The sequence below is a fragment of the Parambassis ranga genome, chromosome 24 (assembly GCF_900634625.1).
Source record: "Parambassis ranga chromosome 24, fParRan2.1, whole genome shotgun sequence".
NCBI lineage: Eukaryota > Metazoa > Chordata > Actinopteri > Ambassidae > Parambassis > Parambassis ranga.
Window position 1 is genome coordinate 10,125,850 of NC_041043.1, and position 14,266 is coordinate 10,140,115.

Genomic DNA, 14,266 nt, shown 5'->3' on the forward strand with positions numbered 1-14,266 from the left:
AGTCTGCAGAACTGATTAATGCTCAAAATGAGAGCAGAAATACTTCACACACATCTGTGACTACAAATTACAGTGAAAAAGAGACACTAATATCATTTCAAATTTTCATACAGCACAAGAGATATGCTTTAATGAGGGGGCACACATACCATAGCAGACATATAGTTTATTTTAGTATTTTGCACTGTGTGTCATGAAACCAAAACCCAATTGATTAGACTGATTCTGAGCATCGGAACAAATTACAACCCAAACTATTGTGGTCTTCATCTTATAATCTTAACAATTTAATGAGAAATACATGAATCAAACATCATATAAGCTATATATAAAACATCTGAGAGGGTGACTAAACTTTCATGCCTGATAAAGTAAACAATGTATTTGTGTTTGAATTTGTATAACAAAGCTGTTTCTCAGCTGTAACACATTCATTTTCACATTCTGTATTTACATAGATAATTCATTATGTGCAGTTGACCACACACATAACTCACACATCACAACCCATACCGACACCTATAAAGGACCAGTCACACATTAGTAAACACATTGTTGTATAGTAAATATACAGGAAGTGTACACACAGGGTTTATTCTAAGTCAAGTTGTCGCATTTAAACTAAACATTACTTTACATAATAATGGTGTTCTAAGAGCCAAACCTTAAAAAAACAGGAGTCTAAAGTCCACTAGTCGGCAGCTGGCTTTGCTAAATTGGCCCTGACCCGTGCTTGGTCCACAGCATCCAACATGTTCTTGCTGTCCATAGCCAGAGTGTGTGCAGCAGCCAGCATCTGTTTCTTGCACTCCTCCTTCAAAGAGGTGATGGCGTTCTGCTGGGCCAGACGCATTTTGCTGATCAGCTCTGCCATGTCGTTGTTCAACAGCTTCTGGGTGCCTTCGATCTGTAGTGACAGTGTAGAAACATTTGATCAGTTGTTCTTCAACTCTAAAAACTGGAGCAGTTGTTTTGAAGAAGGAAGCGCAGGGCTGTGCTTGGGAACATTTTTAATATAGACAAAGAGTTATACCTCTGTCCTGACAGACTCATGCAAGGTGGGCAGTATGTCATCCACACTGCAGATCAGGTCCCTTAGGGCCAACCCGACAGACTGTGGATAGATATCAATGCAAAAAAAGTAATCAGATTCCCAGTAGAGCGACTGTGAAATGTGGGCGATTGGTGTCAGTGTACCTTAACAAGGCTAATGTATTGGTCTGTCTTTAGCTCAGTGATGTCATTCTTGAGCTGGACGACGACTTTGACCAGGTGCATGACAGAGTTATATACTTTGTCATCGGAGCGGTCCAACTCGGCCGTAGGTGCAGGCTAAGCAAAGAGAAAGAGTGTGAAATTACAGATCCCAATTACTCTACACAAAAACTACTGGACATTATTTCAGACACATGACGTCAAAACCCCTTTGTGAAGGTCACGTTATGAATCCTCTTTTTTGAAATAAAATCAAAGCAGATAAATGGACGGTTTTTAGCTGTCTTAAAAGCTATTACACTACATAAAAGACCAGATGTAATTACCTGTGCTGTGAGCCGTGGGGGCTTCTCAGGCGGTGCTGTAGGACAGAATGATGAACAACATGACAGATAAAGAGGAAAAAAAGTCTTCAGAATTGATTGAATGTGAATTTCTTTGAGCACTTACCATTCTCATGCTCAGGTGGCTAAAAGAAGACACAAAGGAAGACGTCATGAGGACAAGTACGTCAATCCTGTAGCCATCATCTTTAGGATAATGGTTCTAGTGGTTCATTAGTCAACAGTGTACAAAAGTAAGTATGAGGCAGTTGTTATTACAATACAGCTGACCTAAACATGCAATGAAGAACCCTTTGTATTCTGTTTGCTTTTCGCAACTTCAGAAAAACCTGTGTTTTGGTCACTTTGGCGACACCTGTGGCAATAAATGGTAATTGCAACTCTATTCATCCAACAAATCCCTTGATATCTGCACATCTTTTCTTAACAGTAGTATAATATCTGTGTGTGTAAGAACCGCCCCCTATCGTGACTGTAGGACTTTCATTAAACACACGTTACATTAAAACTCCTGATGGATGCTTACCGCTGGACTGACAGTGTCCTCAGGTCCCATGGGGTCCTGCAAAAGAACAGGCAGGTTCATTTTATAGAACACAGACGTGGACCCTCTTTTTTGAACTGTTTTCACAGGAATATTTAATTTTAGACTAGCAGGGCGTTGAGGGAGTTGGTTGATATTGTTTAATGGTGCCTCGCTCTGTGTGGCCTGCGGAGCCACATCGGATTCGAGAGCAGGGAGAGACAGAGACACAGTGGGAGGTTTGACAAATGTTAATGATGCTCTGTTTCCCACCAGGAGTTTCTCCTCCTTCTCCAGCCACTTTTTATCCTCCATCATCTGCTCTTTCTGCATGCGGAGAGTGTCCTGCATGTTCTGTCTTTCCCTCTGCCACAGCCGCTGGGCGTCCTCCATGCTGTTTGGTTCCGCTCGGAGAAACTCGCCCTCCTACAAGGACAGGACAGGACCGGGGAAAGGAAAAGAGTTTATTATTTATTTTATTTAATTAGGTGTTTAATCTTCTATACTTTGGCATGTCAACCATTAGCCTGTTGTGTGTTGTGTGTTACCCCCATGAGTTCTCTTACCCCCATGCTGCGACGTCGAGGGGACCTGACTGGAACTGCCAAGGTGTTCATCGAGTCAACAGGGGACTGATAGTCACATGGGCTAGCCAGGTCAGGAGAGCTGGCACACAGAGCCTCATTCAGCTGCACAGACACGCACATCAGTTACAATAAAAAAACTTGTAAAAAACCCTGCCATCTTTGAGGTTACATTGTTACAACAGTACCTGAATGTGAAGTCCAATACTTAGTGTGTTCCCAAACCGCACTGGTTTAATTCTGGAAGGCTTTAGTAAAGAAAAGACAATAAATCTGGACTGTCTGCTGTTATGTAGCATAAAACAGTGGCTGATTGAGATTCTTACTTTGGGGGGAGGCTCGCTTAATTTGTCAAAGATTTTGGTTGAGCGAGCTCTGTCTCTCTCTCTCTCTGCTTCCTGCTCCTTCTCCATCTTATGGACATCGCTGACACAATGAGAAGTGTACAAAAACACACTTAATTACACACCTTGTTCACAAAATATATCATTCAGAGCAGTATTTTCTCCACAGTACCTGATCTTCACCACCAGCTCTGTAAAAGTGGGTCTCTCTCTGGGGTCGTAGGACCAGCAGCGGGTCATGAGCGAATAGAGCGCAGGAGGACAGTTTTCAGGTTTGGGCAGCCTGATCCCTTGCTCCAATTGGTTGATTACGTCTCTGTTCTCCAGCCAGAAAAATGGCTGCTGCCCACCACTCATTATCTCCCATGCACACACAGCTACGTACGGAGCAACACAAACACAGAAAAAACAGCAAGGTTGACTTTGTTAGTCATTAAGAAATGACTGCTGACTGCTGTTTAGCAAGAGGGATGTAGGTCTATGCATTAGGAAAGACTAACCCACAGCATTCATGGTTACAACACTGTGATGAAATATGATACATTGCATACATTGGGCAGTAATGTTGTAATGTGATATTGCTAAAGTTTGCCATTTTCATATATTTATTTTTATTCTATTATGATGGACAGATTACACCATTACACTATTACAAAAAGGTTTCTAATGCCCACTAGGGGGCAGTATTATAGTATTATAGAACAGAATTTGTCTGAATCAGCAACGTGTTAAACACCACCTCACACTCTTAGCAGTTGAATATCAAAATGCGTCACAGTGTTGTGTTTCTGACCAATAAGGAAACTAGACAACAGAGGAAAAAAGACTCTTTGCAGCACATTTCTGTGTGTATGGAGGATAATAGACAGAGTGTTGTATGCGTGTCAGCTTAGCAAACACAGGTTCCCTGTATAGTTTTGATATCTATCAGTGTAAATAAATATTTCATAGCATGTCATAAAGTGCTTGTTGGGTTTTATGATCAACCAGCTATCTGCCCTTTTTTCATCAGAGTAGTTCCTTATTTTCTGCACCAAATATGTAAACTAATGTAAACTCACCGAACATCCAGACATCGCTGGCTGTGGTGAAGCGTCTGAAGTTGATGGATTCTGGAGCCATCCATTTGATCGGCAATCGAGTAACAGACGCTGCAGAGGAATAAGAGAATGTTTGTATGTTGAATATTAAAAACCTGTCAAAGGCAATGGTGGTTCTGTTTTACCTTTGTAATACTCCTCATCCTCAATGTATCTGGACAGACCAAAGTCTCCAAGCTTAACGCAGTCTGGACTGGCGACCAGCACGTTCCGAACTGCAATGTCTCTGTGACACGACATAAACCAGATACACGTGAAGACATCTAGATAACAGTAAACTCATCTTTAAAGGTTATTTACTAATTTATCCATTACTTTAAGGCATAACAAGACACTGCCATGACTTATTTTACACCACCAACTGATTCAAATGTGACACATTTAAAACAGATCTCTTAAAACTCATGCACTCTAAAACTGGTTCATCTCCTCCTCCTTCAGCTTTCTCACCTTCTGTATGTTCTGGTTCAGAGATGAATGGCAGCACAAAATATAAAACTCCATTTCTCACCTGTGTACCATGTTAAGCCCTGCGAGATAGACGAGGGCTTTGCAGATCTGCAGGCTGAACAGCACCAGAGTTATATTGGTCAGCTTGTTTTGGTTCTGAGTCAGGTAGTTCCCGAGCTGTAGGAACGTCAGTTATATAATCAGTCAGAGAGGAATTCACCTATTGGACAGCTGCACAGCCATACAGCAGCTGCAACATGATGAAACAAAGAGTTTCCCAGAGCATGAAAAAAAAATGACTAACCTCTCCGTATTGATAAAGCTCCATGACAATCCACACAGGATTTTCCTCTATGATTCCAATCAGCTTGACGATGTGTTGATGGTCGAGCTTCTTCATAATTACTGGCAAATACACACATAGTTCACAAAGTGAAAATGTAATCTTGTTTTTTTTCCAATGACAACACAGGTATAAGTGCTGTAAATGTTAGAAATGTTGGTGGTTTAAGCAAATGCGGACTCATTCCCATTAGTTTGGAGAACATAGCAGTTAGCAGAAGGTAACTTGCCTGAACAACTTCTATTCATCACCTGCATGTGGGTGCTTGACTATGATTCACTCAGAAAAGCTTCATAATATTAATGACTCAAAGCTCACAGTGACATAAAATTATCCTGGGATCATTTTTGGCACTTTAAATATGCACATAAATTGCTTCAAATAATCATATTAAAACCTAAATTATGGTCCCTGTAAACATTTTTTTATCCTTATACCTGCTTCACTCATGAATTTCTCCATCACATCAGGTGAGCAGTCTTTGCAGGTCTTCACTGCCACATTGACCCGTTCTCCATTCTATTCAAATAAAGCAAAAAAAATAAAACAGCAGTAATGTAAAAAAAAAAAAAATATCTGTGCATGTGTATCTCGGATGCTGGCAGGAGGCAGCTGCAGACGCACGTACTTCTTTTTTGTACACTCCGTCGTAGACCTCCCCAAAAAAACCCTCACCGAGAATTCGTCCGAGAACTATGCTCTTCCGGTCGATGCCATACTTCACAACTAGAGAACAACGACAACATTTATGTAGCGAAGAAAAGAGAGTTTTCAAGACAGCCACAAGTTGTGGATTCAACAAACCTGATTTTGGCCTCTCATCGATCTCACAGTAGATATCTGAACCTGAAAATACAAAAAGGGAGAGCAGTCCTTTATGGTGTCCTCGTCCCAGTGATATAAAGTTGGACATTTTAAATGTGTATTGTACAATGTGGGTTGCAGAAAAATATCAAAAGATCTAGCTCACCCACACTGTGTCTGACAGAGCTGGTGTCCCTGTCGCTGCAGAGAGAATACAGTATGAGAGAAAGCTGGTCATAGATTTTTAAGTTATGGTTCTTCAGACAGACAGCCACTCACCCTGTAGGAATCTCTGGCAGAGAATTTCGTGCATTCGCATCTGGAATAAAAATGATCCAAAAGTAAAATGCCTTTTACTGTAAAATGTAACCACTGTTATATATATGTATATAAAAACAAACAATACACACACCTTTATTTGGTCTGTAGATAACAGAATTTTCTGTGTTATTTTCCAGGCGGCAGTATCCATCAATAAGATCCATCATGTTCTCTGCTATAGGGACCGTGGCCACATTGATTGATAGACGCTGTCACAGAGGGGCATGACATACAAGCATATGTGTGTCGGGTCAATCTTCTCCTGAGTCATTAATAACACTGATCAGAGGGATGTTGGGTAATATGTTTTTTTTTGTGGTGTTTACCTGTCTGGCACCCTCTATGTCCAGGTTTAGCAGAGCTTTCCCACCAGCCTGCGGTAGACATTGGATTTTCTTGATCTGCTTGAAGTCAGCTAAAAACACGGCCTGTTGCAGAGAAGGAATACTATTATGTTTGTAATACTACAGACACTGAGGAACCTTTTTTTACATAGGAGAATAGATATGTTGTCTTCTCCACACTTACTGCTGAATCTTTCTGTGTGCGTTGGCGTATGCCTCTCCCACCGATGACCAGCTCCACTGACAGACTCCAACCTTGCTGTTGACAAACAAATTATATTCAATATAATGTTACACAGAATCCAAATGTGTGTTTGACATGTGTGCCACTCACCACTAGCTCACATGGGAAGACCTCTTCATCGTAGCTGGCGAAATCTTTGAGGGTCTCAAAAAACTTCACCATGCAGTTGTCCTCCTTCAGGGCCGCATACTGCTGGAATGTTTGCTGGATCAGTTTCCGTAGTGGCCTAGACTGGATCAATACCACAGACCTTTCAAACAGCTCTTTCCGATGCAGCTCTTGTTTTATTTAAAAGAACTAAATATGTATTTAGAGAGCACACACAGTAAGTAAGCTGGCTTGTAAGGTGTGTTTACCTTCATGCTGGTTATCACCTGTGGAGGAAAGAAAAGGTCCAGACCCACTTCTTTTCTAGAGTAAAGCACAACAATGAATTTATATGTATAATACATCTAGATGCAATCTGCAACCTCACCACTAGATGTCACTGCATGCAGCATACTGGTCCTTTAAAGAGAAGAGTTGTGACTTACTCTAGCAGCTCGAAGTTTGACTTCTTTTCTAGACCTTTTGCATTCATGTCTTTGTAGAACCTCCTGTGAAAAGAGAGAAAGAGACCATGTGATCCTCTGTTCACACAGAAAACTCCTCACACTCACAGAGAGCCGAGGAATGCAGTGACTCACCTGATCTCCAAACAGCCAAGCTGCAGAGCCATCCCATCACTGACTTTACTTGCATGATACTGCATGTAGTCACTACGCACCTGTCAAAAAAAATATATATAGTTACACAATCACACACACACACAGTCTGTGGGTGATGACATCCATGTTGGGTCAAACTTGAACAATATGTGTGGATACAGATCAGACAGGTGAAGACGGTCCTATCAGATATGTGTTAGTTTTTGTCTGAATTAATGTATAAATTCTTGACTTGTGGCAACCAGTGTTAATTTTGGCAGCAATTTTGGATTTAGTTTTTATTTTAGTCTTGTGACTAAAATGTCATTTGATTTTAGTCACGTTTTAGTCATCAACATTTTTAAAGTTTTAGTCTAGTTTTAGTCGACTAAATATCAAATAATTTTAGTCGACTAAATCTGCCGTGGATTTAGTCGACTAAAATTCTATGATATATATTTTTCATGAAATATTTAAGGTTTGATTGTGCAATAAAAACAGGCACAGCTTTAACTTGTGTTATTTGAAACAAACATCTCTTTATTTAATTGCTATGATCTTTTCACAAAAGCAGCAGTGAACAGTGAGCTGCTCTCCCTGAATACACTGTTCAGTCATGACCTTCTTCATGAATACTCCATAACTACAGCAAAACACTTCAGTGACAGCTTAGAAACAGGTCGCATGCTGTAAAACCATCAGCAGCGGTGTCTTCATTTATAGATTTTGTCACGTGTATCTTTGAACGGAAGTTAAGATGACTCGTCTGCAAATGTCGCTTCAGGTTTATTGTTTTTACCGCTGATAGTCGCTCCGCACGGTTTGTAAACCGTCTTGATTGTCTTGAAATTAAACGTGTCTGTGTGTCTGTTCTCCTGTTTTGTGTGACCATGCATGAGTACGCCTTCTTCCAGCATCGCGGCGCAACGTCCTTACACAGAGAGAGCACTTCTGATTGGCTCTCTGCCGCCGTCTCCTGATTCGTCCCTCCCTTTCCACAAACAAAATTTGCTCTGATTGGATCTCGTCTCCATCAATAATTTCGTCTCGTTTTTATTCGTTGACGAAGGTGTCAATCCATTTCGTCTTCGTTTTTGGCACCGTGCGTTAGTTTTTATTTAGTTATCGTCTCGTTTTTATCAGCAAAAAAAGGTCGTTAACGAAAACTATGACGAAAATGATTCGTCAACAAAATTAACACTGGTGGCAACAAGTGTGCAATGAGATTGACCTTTGACCTCTGATCAACAAATTCTAATTTTGTTCATCTGCTCATGTCGTGACAACAAAAACATTTTCTGATACCTGTTGGTAAAAATACACCAAGGTAGATCTGTCGTCTTTGAATTTTTCCAGGAAATTTACAGGTATGTATCTGATACGAAGGTCGTACCTACAACCAAGAGAAAAAACATGAGAGTTCGATACCATAGGTTTATTTATAATATCTCTGATATCTTTAATTCAGATATAAACTTGCCTCCACTCAGCTTCCACATGATGGCTCTCATAGCGTTGCTCCACCTCTAAGACGGTAAGGTCAGGATGGAGCCAGTGAATTTCTTCTGATTTCAGGTGCTTCAGCAGGAGGCCGTAGCATCCTGCATGTTCAATGTTTGGCCCCAGTCGTCCGCTGGCCAGAATTGAACGAATAATGGCCTGAAGAAGAGAAAATAATTGTCATTAATGCTTGTTTCACATGCATGTGTGGTAGGTTAGTACTAAAATAATGATCTCATGCACTAGAAAAGCATTGTTGCTTCATACTAAGAAAAAATAGATTGTGCTATGATAAAAGATCCCAGCGTTCTGAGGAGGCCAAATAAAACATAATTGAAATGATATCCTCTTTCTCCTCTTCATCTTCTTCTTCTGACACGTTAACTCCCTCTCACTCCTTAAATCATGCTCACCCTAATCTGCCAGGAGCTGTCACATTTGACCAGCTTGAAGTTCTTGCCCAGGTTGTTGTTGGTGCAGAAGCACACTTTGAGGATCTTGACAGGCCCTCCATCCCCCGTGAATTGCGCCTCAGGGCTTGACTCTGAGCCACTTTGTCTTGGACTGGTCGCCTTCCAAGAGATGTCACCGGACATCACCTCATACATTTTCAAGGTTGGGTTGTCATATCCACATCATCCTATCAAGATACAGGAGACACCTGAATACATCATGTTAAACAGCATGTGTAATGAGGGATGAATACTGTATCTTCAACATATGGGTACACTCTGTTCTACCATGTGCATCCTCATAGTACTACAGTCATGCTATGCTCCACATTCATTCTGTGATCTCCTGCCATGTGGCTGCTATGATTCACCTTAATAGATTCTCAGATTGGCTGATTACATTCCTTCCGAATTGTGATTTCATGTGAGGGCCTGCATGATTCATAAAGCAAGCCCAACTGAAACTGTGGAGACTTGTATTATCTGCTCCATATCAAGATCCATTCCATTACATAAAGTCTGGAAACCCAGTGCCAATTCTACCCATCCACAGACTGACAGGTTTAACAACCCTTTATAAACAAAGTCAACAACACAAAACAAAACACCTGAGACCAAAAATAACACAGAGATGCTGACGTAAAAGTAGCAGCTTCTTTAGCTTTGGCATGCTGCTTTGATTTGTTTTACATGTGAGGAAATCCCCAAAACATACTTATTGTTTATCGTATGCTAAAACTAATGTGGCAGGTAGTTTAGCTTAGCATAAAGATAAAATTTAGGAGAAAAGTCTGTCTGGCTGTGCCTGAAGGTCCCCAATTCTGCATTCTAGCACCTGACTTGTCACTTATTGACAGTTTATCTTATCTTATCTTATCTATGTTATACATATAATAACATCTAATTATATAATACATATAATTGTTTACAAGCAATGCATTAGGATACTTTCTCTTTGGCCCTCCAGAACCACTTTAACTGCAGATGTTCTGCAGGGATGAAGCCTTCGTTTGCATTAGACAACATATTCATGGTAGGGCACTAAACTGTGGAACATGTTTCCTTCAAGCAGTTCTCTCTATTTGGCATTAAATCTCTCATCCAGGAGATGCATCATACTACCACCACCATGCTTCACTATTAGCAGATTATTACCCACTTAATGTTTTCCTTCATGTTCTATTTGTCCTTTAAAAGGACTCTCTCTTCACTTTCAATTTACTTAATTTAATACCTGCGCTGTATCAGTAAGGGTTATTGTTTACAAAATGCCACTTAATTTGATAAAACACACTTTGATAAACCCAGCCAATGCTAGCTGATTCACACTGTTTCCAGGTTTTGCCAAACTAAGCTAAGCTAAGCTAAGCTAAGCTAAGCTGTCCTTATGGCTTAAGCATATGTTAAACACACAGGTATGAGAGCAGTAGGTTATTAAGCAGTATTATTGTTACCTAATTCCCCCTTAATAAAGTAAATATTTATCTTTAATCTATACAAACAATGTACTTTTACAAAATCTTTAACAGATTCAATTACAACCACTTCATTTAAATCAACACCGTATGCGACCTCTGTGACTGTGCAAACTTCTGCAGCAATAACACATATTTGTGAATCAGAAAAGCCAACAACCTGCACACACTATGACATTGAGAAGGGTAAAAAGGAACTGCACATCAGAATCAGAAAACTGAATTCAAGCTGCTCTTACCTGGAGATTCTGCTCAAAAAAAGCTCAGCAGGTGACTCAGTAAACAGAGTTAAATCAAGCTACTTAAAAACAGTAATGTCAGCACACCAAGTGGATCTCACAATGCCGCCCATCTGCAAAGTGCCTTATTACTGTCAGAAGGTGTTTCCTCTTAGCTGTAGCTCCCTGCTGTCAGTCCGCTTTGGGGAAGCTGAGCTGTGTGAGTTTCTCTCAGGGTTCTCTGCGGCTGCTGGGCTGTGTTTTGTTAGCCTGAGGCCACGAATTCCCCAGCAGGGCTGTACAGATATGTTGGTGTAAGTGTGTGTAGTGAGAAAGAGAGAGAGGAAGAGAGAGAGAGAGAGAAGATAAGTGTGAAGAGTGTTGCACCATCACCTGGGTGTGGGAGGCCTGAGAGAAGGGTTTCAGGAAACAAGGTTGCTTCTTAGAAAATACAAACATCCACAGGTTAAAGCATGGACGTAGAAATACTCAATCTTTTACTCACACGGACAATTATAACTTGTGTCTTCTGACCAGATGTTACAAATACTCTGACTAGAATTGCAGAATCTTATGTGTCACAATATTTTGCACGTGAGCTGTGTGTGTGTGTGTGTGTGAGAGAAAGAGAGAGAGAGATGAATGGGCAGAGTCAGTGTTAGGCTTAAAGCTCATACAGTGAACTTTAAGAAAAGAAATATCTAAAGACTAGAACTTGCTGCAGTGAATGTATGTGTGAATTCCTGTGACCTCTAGTTCTGTTAACAAGTAAGTGACAGTTGTTTTTGTCCACTCTAACACATAGACACTAAAACCTTGAACAATCAGGCACAGAAATTGGACACTTAAGCAGGACAAAGGACAAAATATGACTGTATAAAGCAAGTAAAAAAAATTAACCAAAATGTTTGGCTGAATTAGAGATAGAGATAATGGGAGTTTTTGAGTGCTTACGGTCCAATTACAAATGACCATGTAGAAGAATATTGCACAGCATCACTTCACTTTCTGTTTTATTCTTTAAACAGTCGTATAATATTTGGCTGTGCTCCTCAAAGAAAGGTATCAAAACAGACAGTCCCGTACTCACACTTGTTTTAAAATGACTCATGAAGTGATGAAGTGTACATCTACTACACTAATGAAATATTGTGCAAGTGTATTAGGGAGGGAGGGAGGGAGGGAAAGCTAAACAGAAAAAAACAAACAAAATAATAATAAAAAACCAAAATGAAAAAGTCCTCTAATTAAAAGCAAACATGAAGTCATCTCATCTGCCTGTTTACAAAAAGCGACACTTGCCAGGCACATGCTGTTGTTGCCTCTCTCACACACTGCACATGCTGGTACTTGAGTTGTTATGGTAACAAGGGAGAATTTTATCATAAATTGAGACCGAGGTGGAGTAAAGTAAATCTTTCAACACTCCACCACAACAGTCAGAGTCCTCAGTCGGCCAACTGCTACAGCTCAGAAAATGGCTGAAAGACATCAAACATAGTATTAAAAAAATACTATTGACCTACAGCCACACACCATGTACAGCTCAAATTTCTGAGTCCTGCAGAATCTTCTTGCAAACAAGTCGTCCTGCCTCTGATGCAGCAAAACAGGCCCAAGCCATGATACTACCAACATTATTTTTAACCTGCATCCCAGATTATTTTACCGGAATGCTGTGTCACTCTTTCTACCTAACATAAGGCTTCTCATGTAAGCCAAATAATCACATAATGTCATGTGTCTATAAAATATTTTTGTTCCCAGCAGCCCTCTGAATATTTATTTGTGTGATACAGCTCTCTTTTGCCACATTCAGGAAGTTCCTGCTGATGTTTTGGGTCGTATTTATGCCAAATATAGAACATTATAAACATTATAAACAAAGCCACCATGTTTGTAGTCATCTGTCACTGCTAGGTTAAAAACATGTAACTGTTGCATATCACAGTGTGTTTATTTATGTTTGTTTACATGGCTATTGGGAGATACAGGTGTGGCTAAAGTCCAGCACTGATCAAGCAGTGACAGTGTCTCTGTTGTTCTAAGTCATTAGAGACAACACAGATTGCACAGGGGTAAAATCAAAAACTCACTCCTGAAATCTGCCATGACTTGATTTCCATTCTGTGCACATCAGATGGCTTTTCTAGGAACTGGCAAGGCTGTGTCTCCTTTTGGAGGTAATTTAAGAAAAGCCGGTTTTTGAGATACACATCTCACATTTTTATATCAACAAGAAATCTAGGGCATTGCTGAAAAATAAAAAGGAGTGAATTCTTCCCTTTTAAAGTGACTCTATCAATGATCACACCAAAGCAGGGTGTTTTCCTGTTCACTGCTCACAACACAGGGATTCAGGCCTGCTCTCTAAACAGGGTTTGTGCCTGGGGTCTGCATATTGCAACGTCATGACCCCAGGCACTGGAATGTGGCTGGCTGTCTCTTCACCTGCACAGACATGCTCTGATACTGAACAAAGTTCTCCTTCTCTGGGAGAAAACAGCAGTTAGCTCGTCACACTGTGCCTTCAGAATCACTTTTATTATCCTGGAAATACGATTACATAAGCTTCAAAGCAGAGTTCCTCACATTGCACTGTCCTACCAACAATCACAATCTTTGCAAAAAACAAAAATACATGTTGTTCACGACCAGTTTAACCATAAAAACAGAACTTCCAAGCCCATGTAATCATTTGAAAGCAGACCTGCCTGTTTTTGTCTTCTCCCTCTGTGAATGTGGATCTATTGCAAACATTGTGACTCATTGAAATCACCTGAGCAGCAGCTGCAAATCCCTGTGCTGACATAAACATAAACATGAGTTAATCCAGAGACTTACCTGATTCTGACTGAATTTGAGAAGAAAAGCTTGGCAGGAAAAGTACAATTCCTTCACAGAGAGTGGAGGCCTGACAGAGAGTCTCAGTCTGTTAGTCGAGCAGAGTGGCAGGTGGCCACTCCCTCACCTCTGCAGGCTGATCCAAGGTGGGCCCACTTCCTTATTTCAGGAATCTCATATCCTAGGTTGAATAAGGCGGAGTTTTCGATTGCTGTGACTTTTAAAAAAACACTGAAGTGTCATGAGAAACAAGTGGAAACAAGTTTATAAATGGAAACAATGATTTACTTGTTTAAAAGGAGAGTTACAATACAAGCTAATCTAATCACACACTGAACTTTTGGACTTCTTACACAGTCTCTATGTGCTCAGTCTTCTTCACTGCAGTTACACTTGTGTGGTGCAACATCTGAACAGCAGAGGGCGGTATATGCTAAAAAAACAGGACTTAAACCCTCATTTGAACTGTGTACTT

At 40.4% G+C, this 14,266-nt stretch overlaps 1 protein-coding gene across 4 annotated transcripts; it reads right to left on the minus strand.

Annotated features, from left to right (window-relative positions):
- Positions 1-146: 146 nt before the first annotated feature.
- Positions 147-13,967, minus strand: ptk2bb (protein tyrosine kinase 2 beta, b). 4 transcript variants are annotated; one of them, XM_028397000.1, is made up of 31 exons: positions 13,792-13,959; positions 9,216-9,442; positions 8,783-8,961; positions 8,608-8,695; positions 7,303-7,382; positions 7,150-7,212; positions 6,973-7,027; positions 6,707-6,847; positions 6,557-6,631; positions 6,355-6,456; positions 6,120-6,237; positions 5,987-6,026; positions 5,874-5,908; positions 5,708-5,749; positions 5,532-5,629; positions 5,341-5,422; positions 4,865-4,965; positions 4,622-4,737; positions 4,236-4,336; positions 4,072-4,161; positions 3,183-3,387; positions 2,993-3,092; positions 2,855-2,914; positions 2,649-2,771; positions 2,356-2,508; positions 2,086-2,121; positions 1,666-1,684; positions 1,542-1,576; positions 1,198-1,332; positions 1,034-1,114; positions 147-907 (listed from the first exon to the last, which is right to left on the minus strand). In XM_028397000.1, exons 2-31 carry the CDS (start codon positions 9,408-9,410, stop codon positions 692-694), a joined length of 2,964 nt encoding a protein of 987 aa, XP_028252801.1. In that variant the 5' UTR covers positions 9,411-9,442; positions 13,792-13,959; the 3' UTR covers positions 147-691. The 4 variants fall into 4 exon arrangements, with proteins under 4 accessions (XP_028252801.1, XP_028252799.1, XP_028252800.1 ...); XM_028396998.1 differs by having other exon boundaries at positions 2,086-2,508; positions 13,792-13,967; XM_028396999.1 differs by lacking the exon at positions 13,792-13,959 and adding an exon at positions 10,969-11,738 and having other exon boundaries at positions 2,086-2,508.
- Positions 13,968-14,266: the final 299 nt, after the last annotated feature.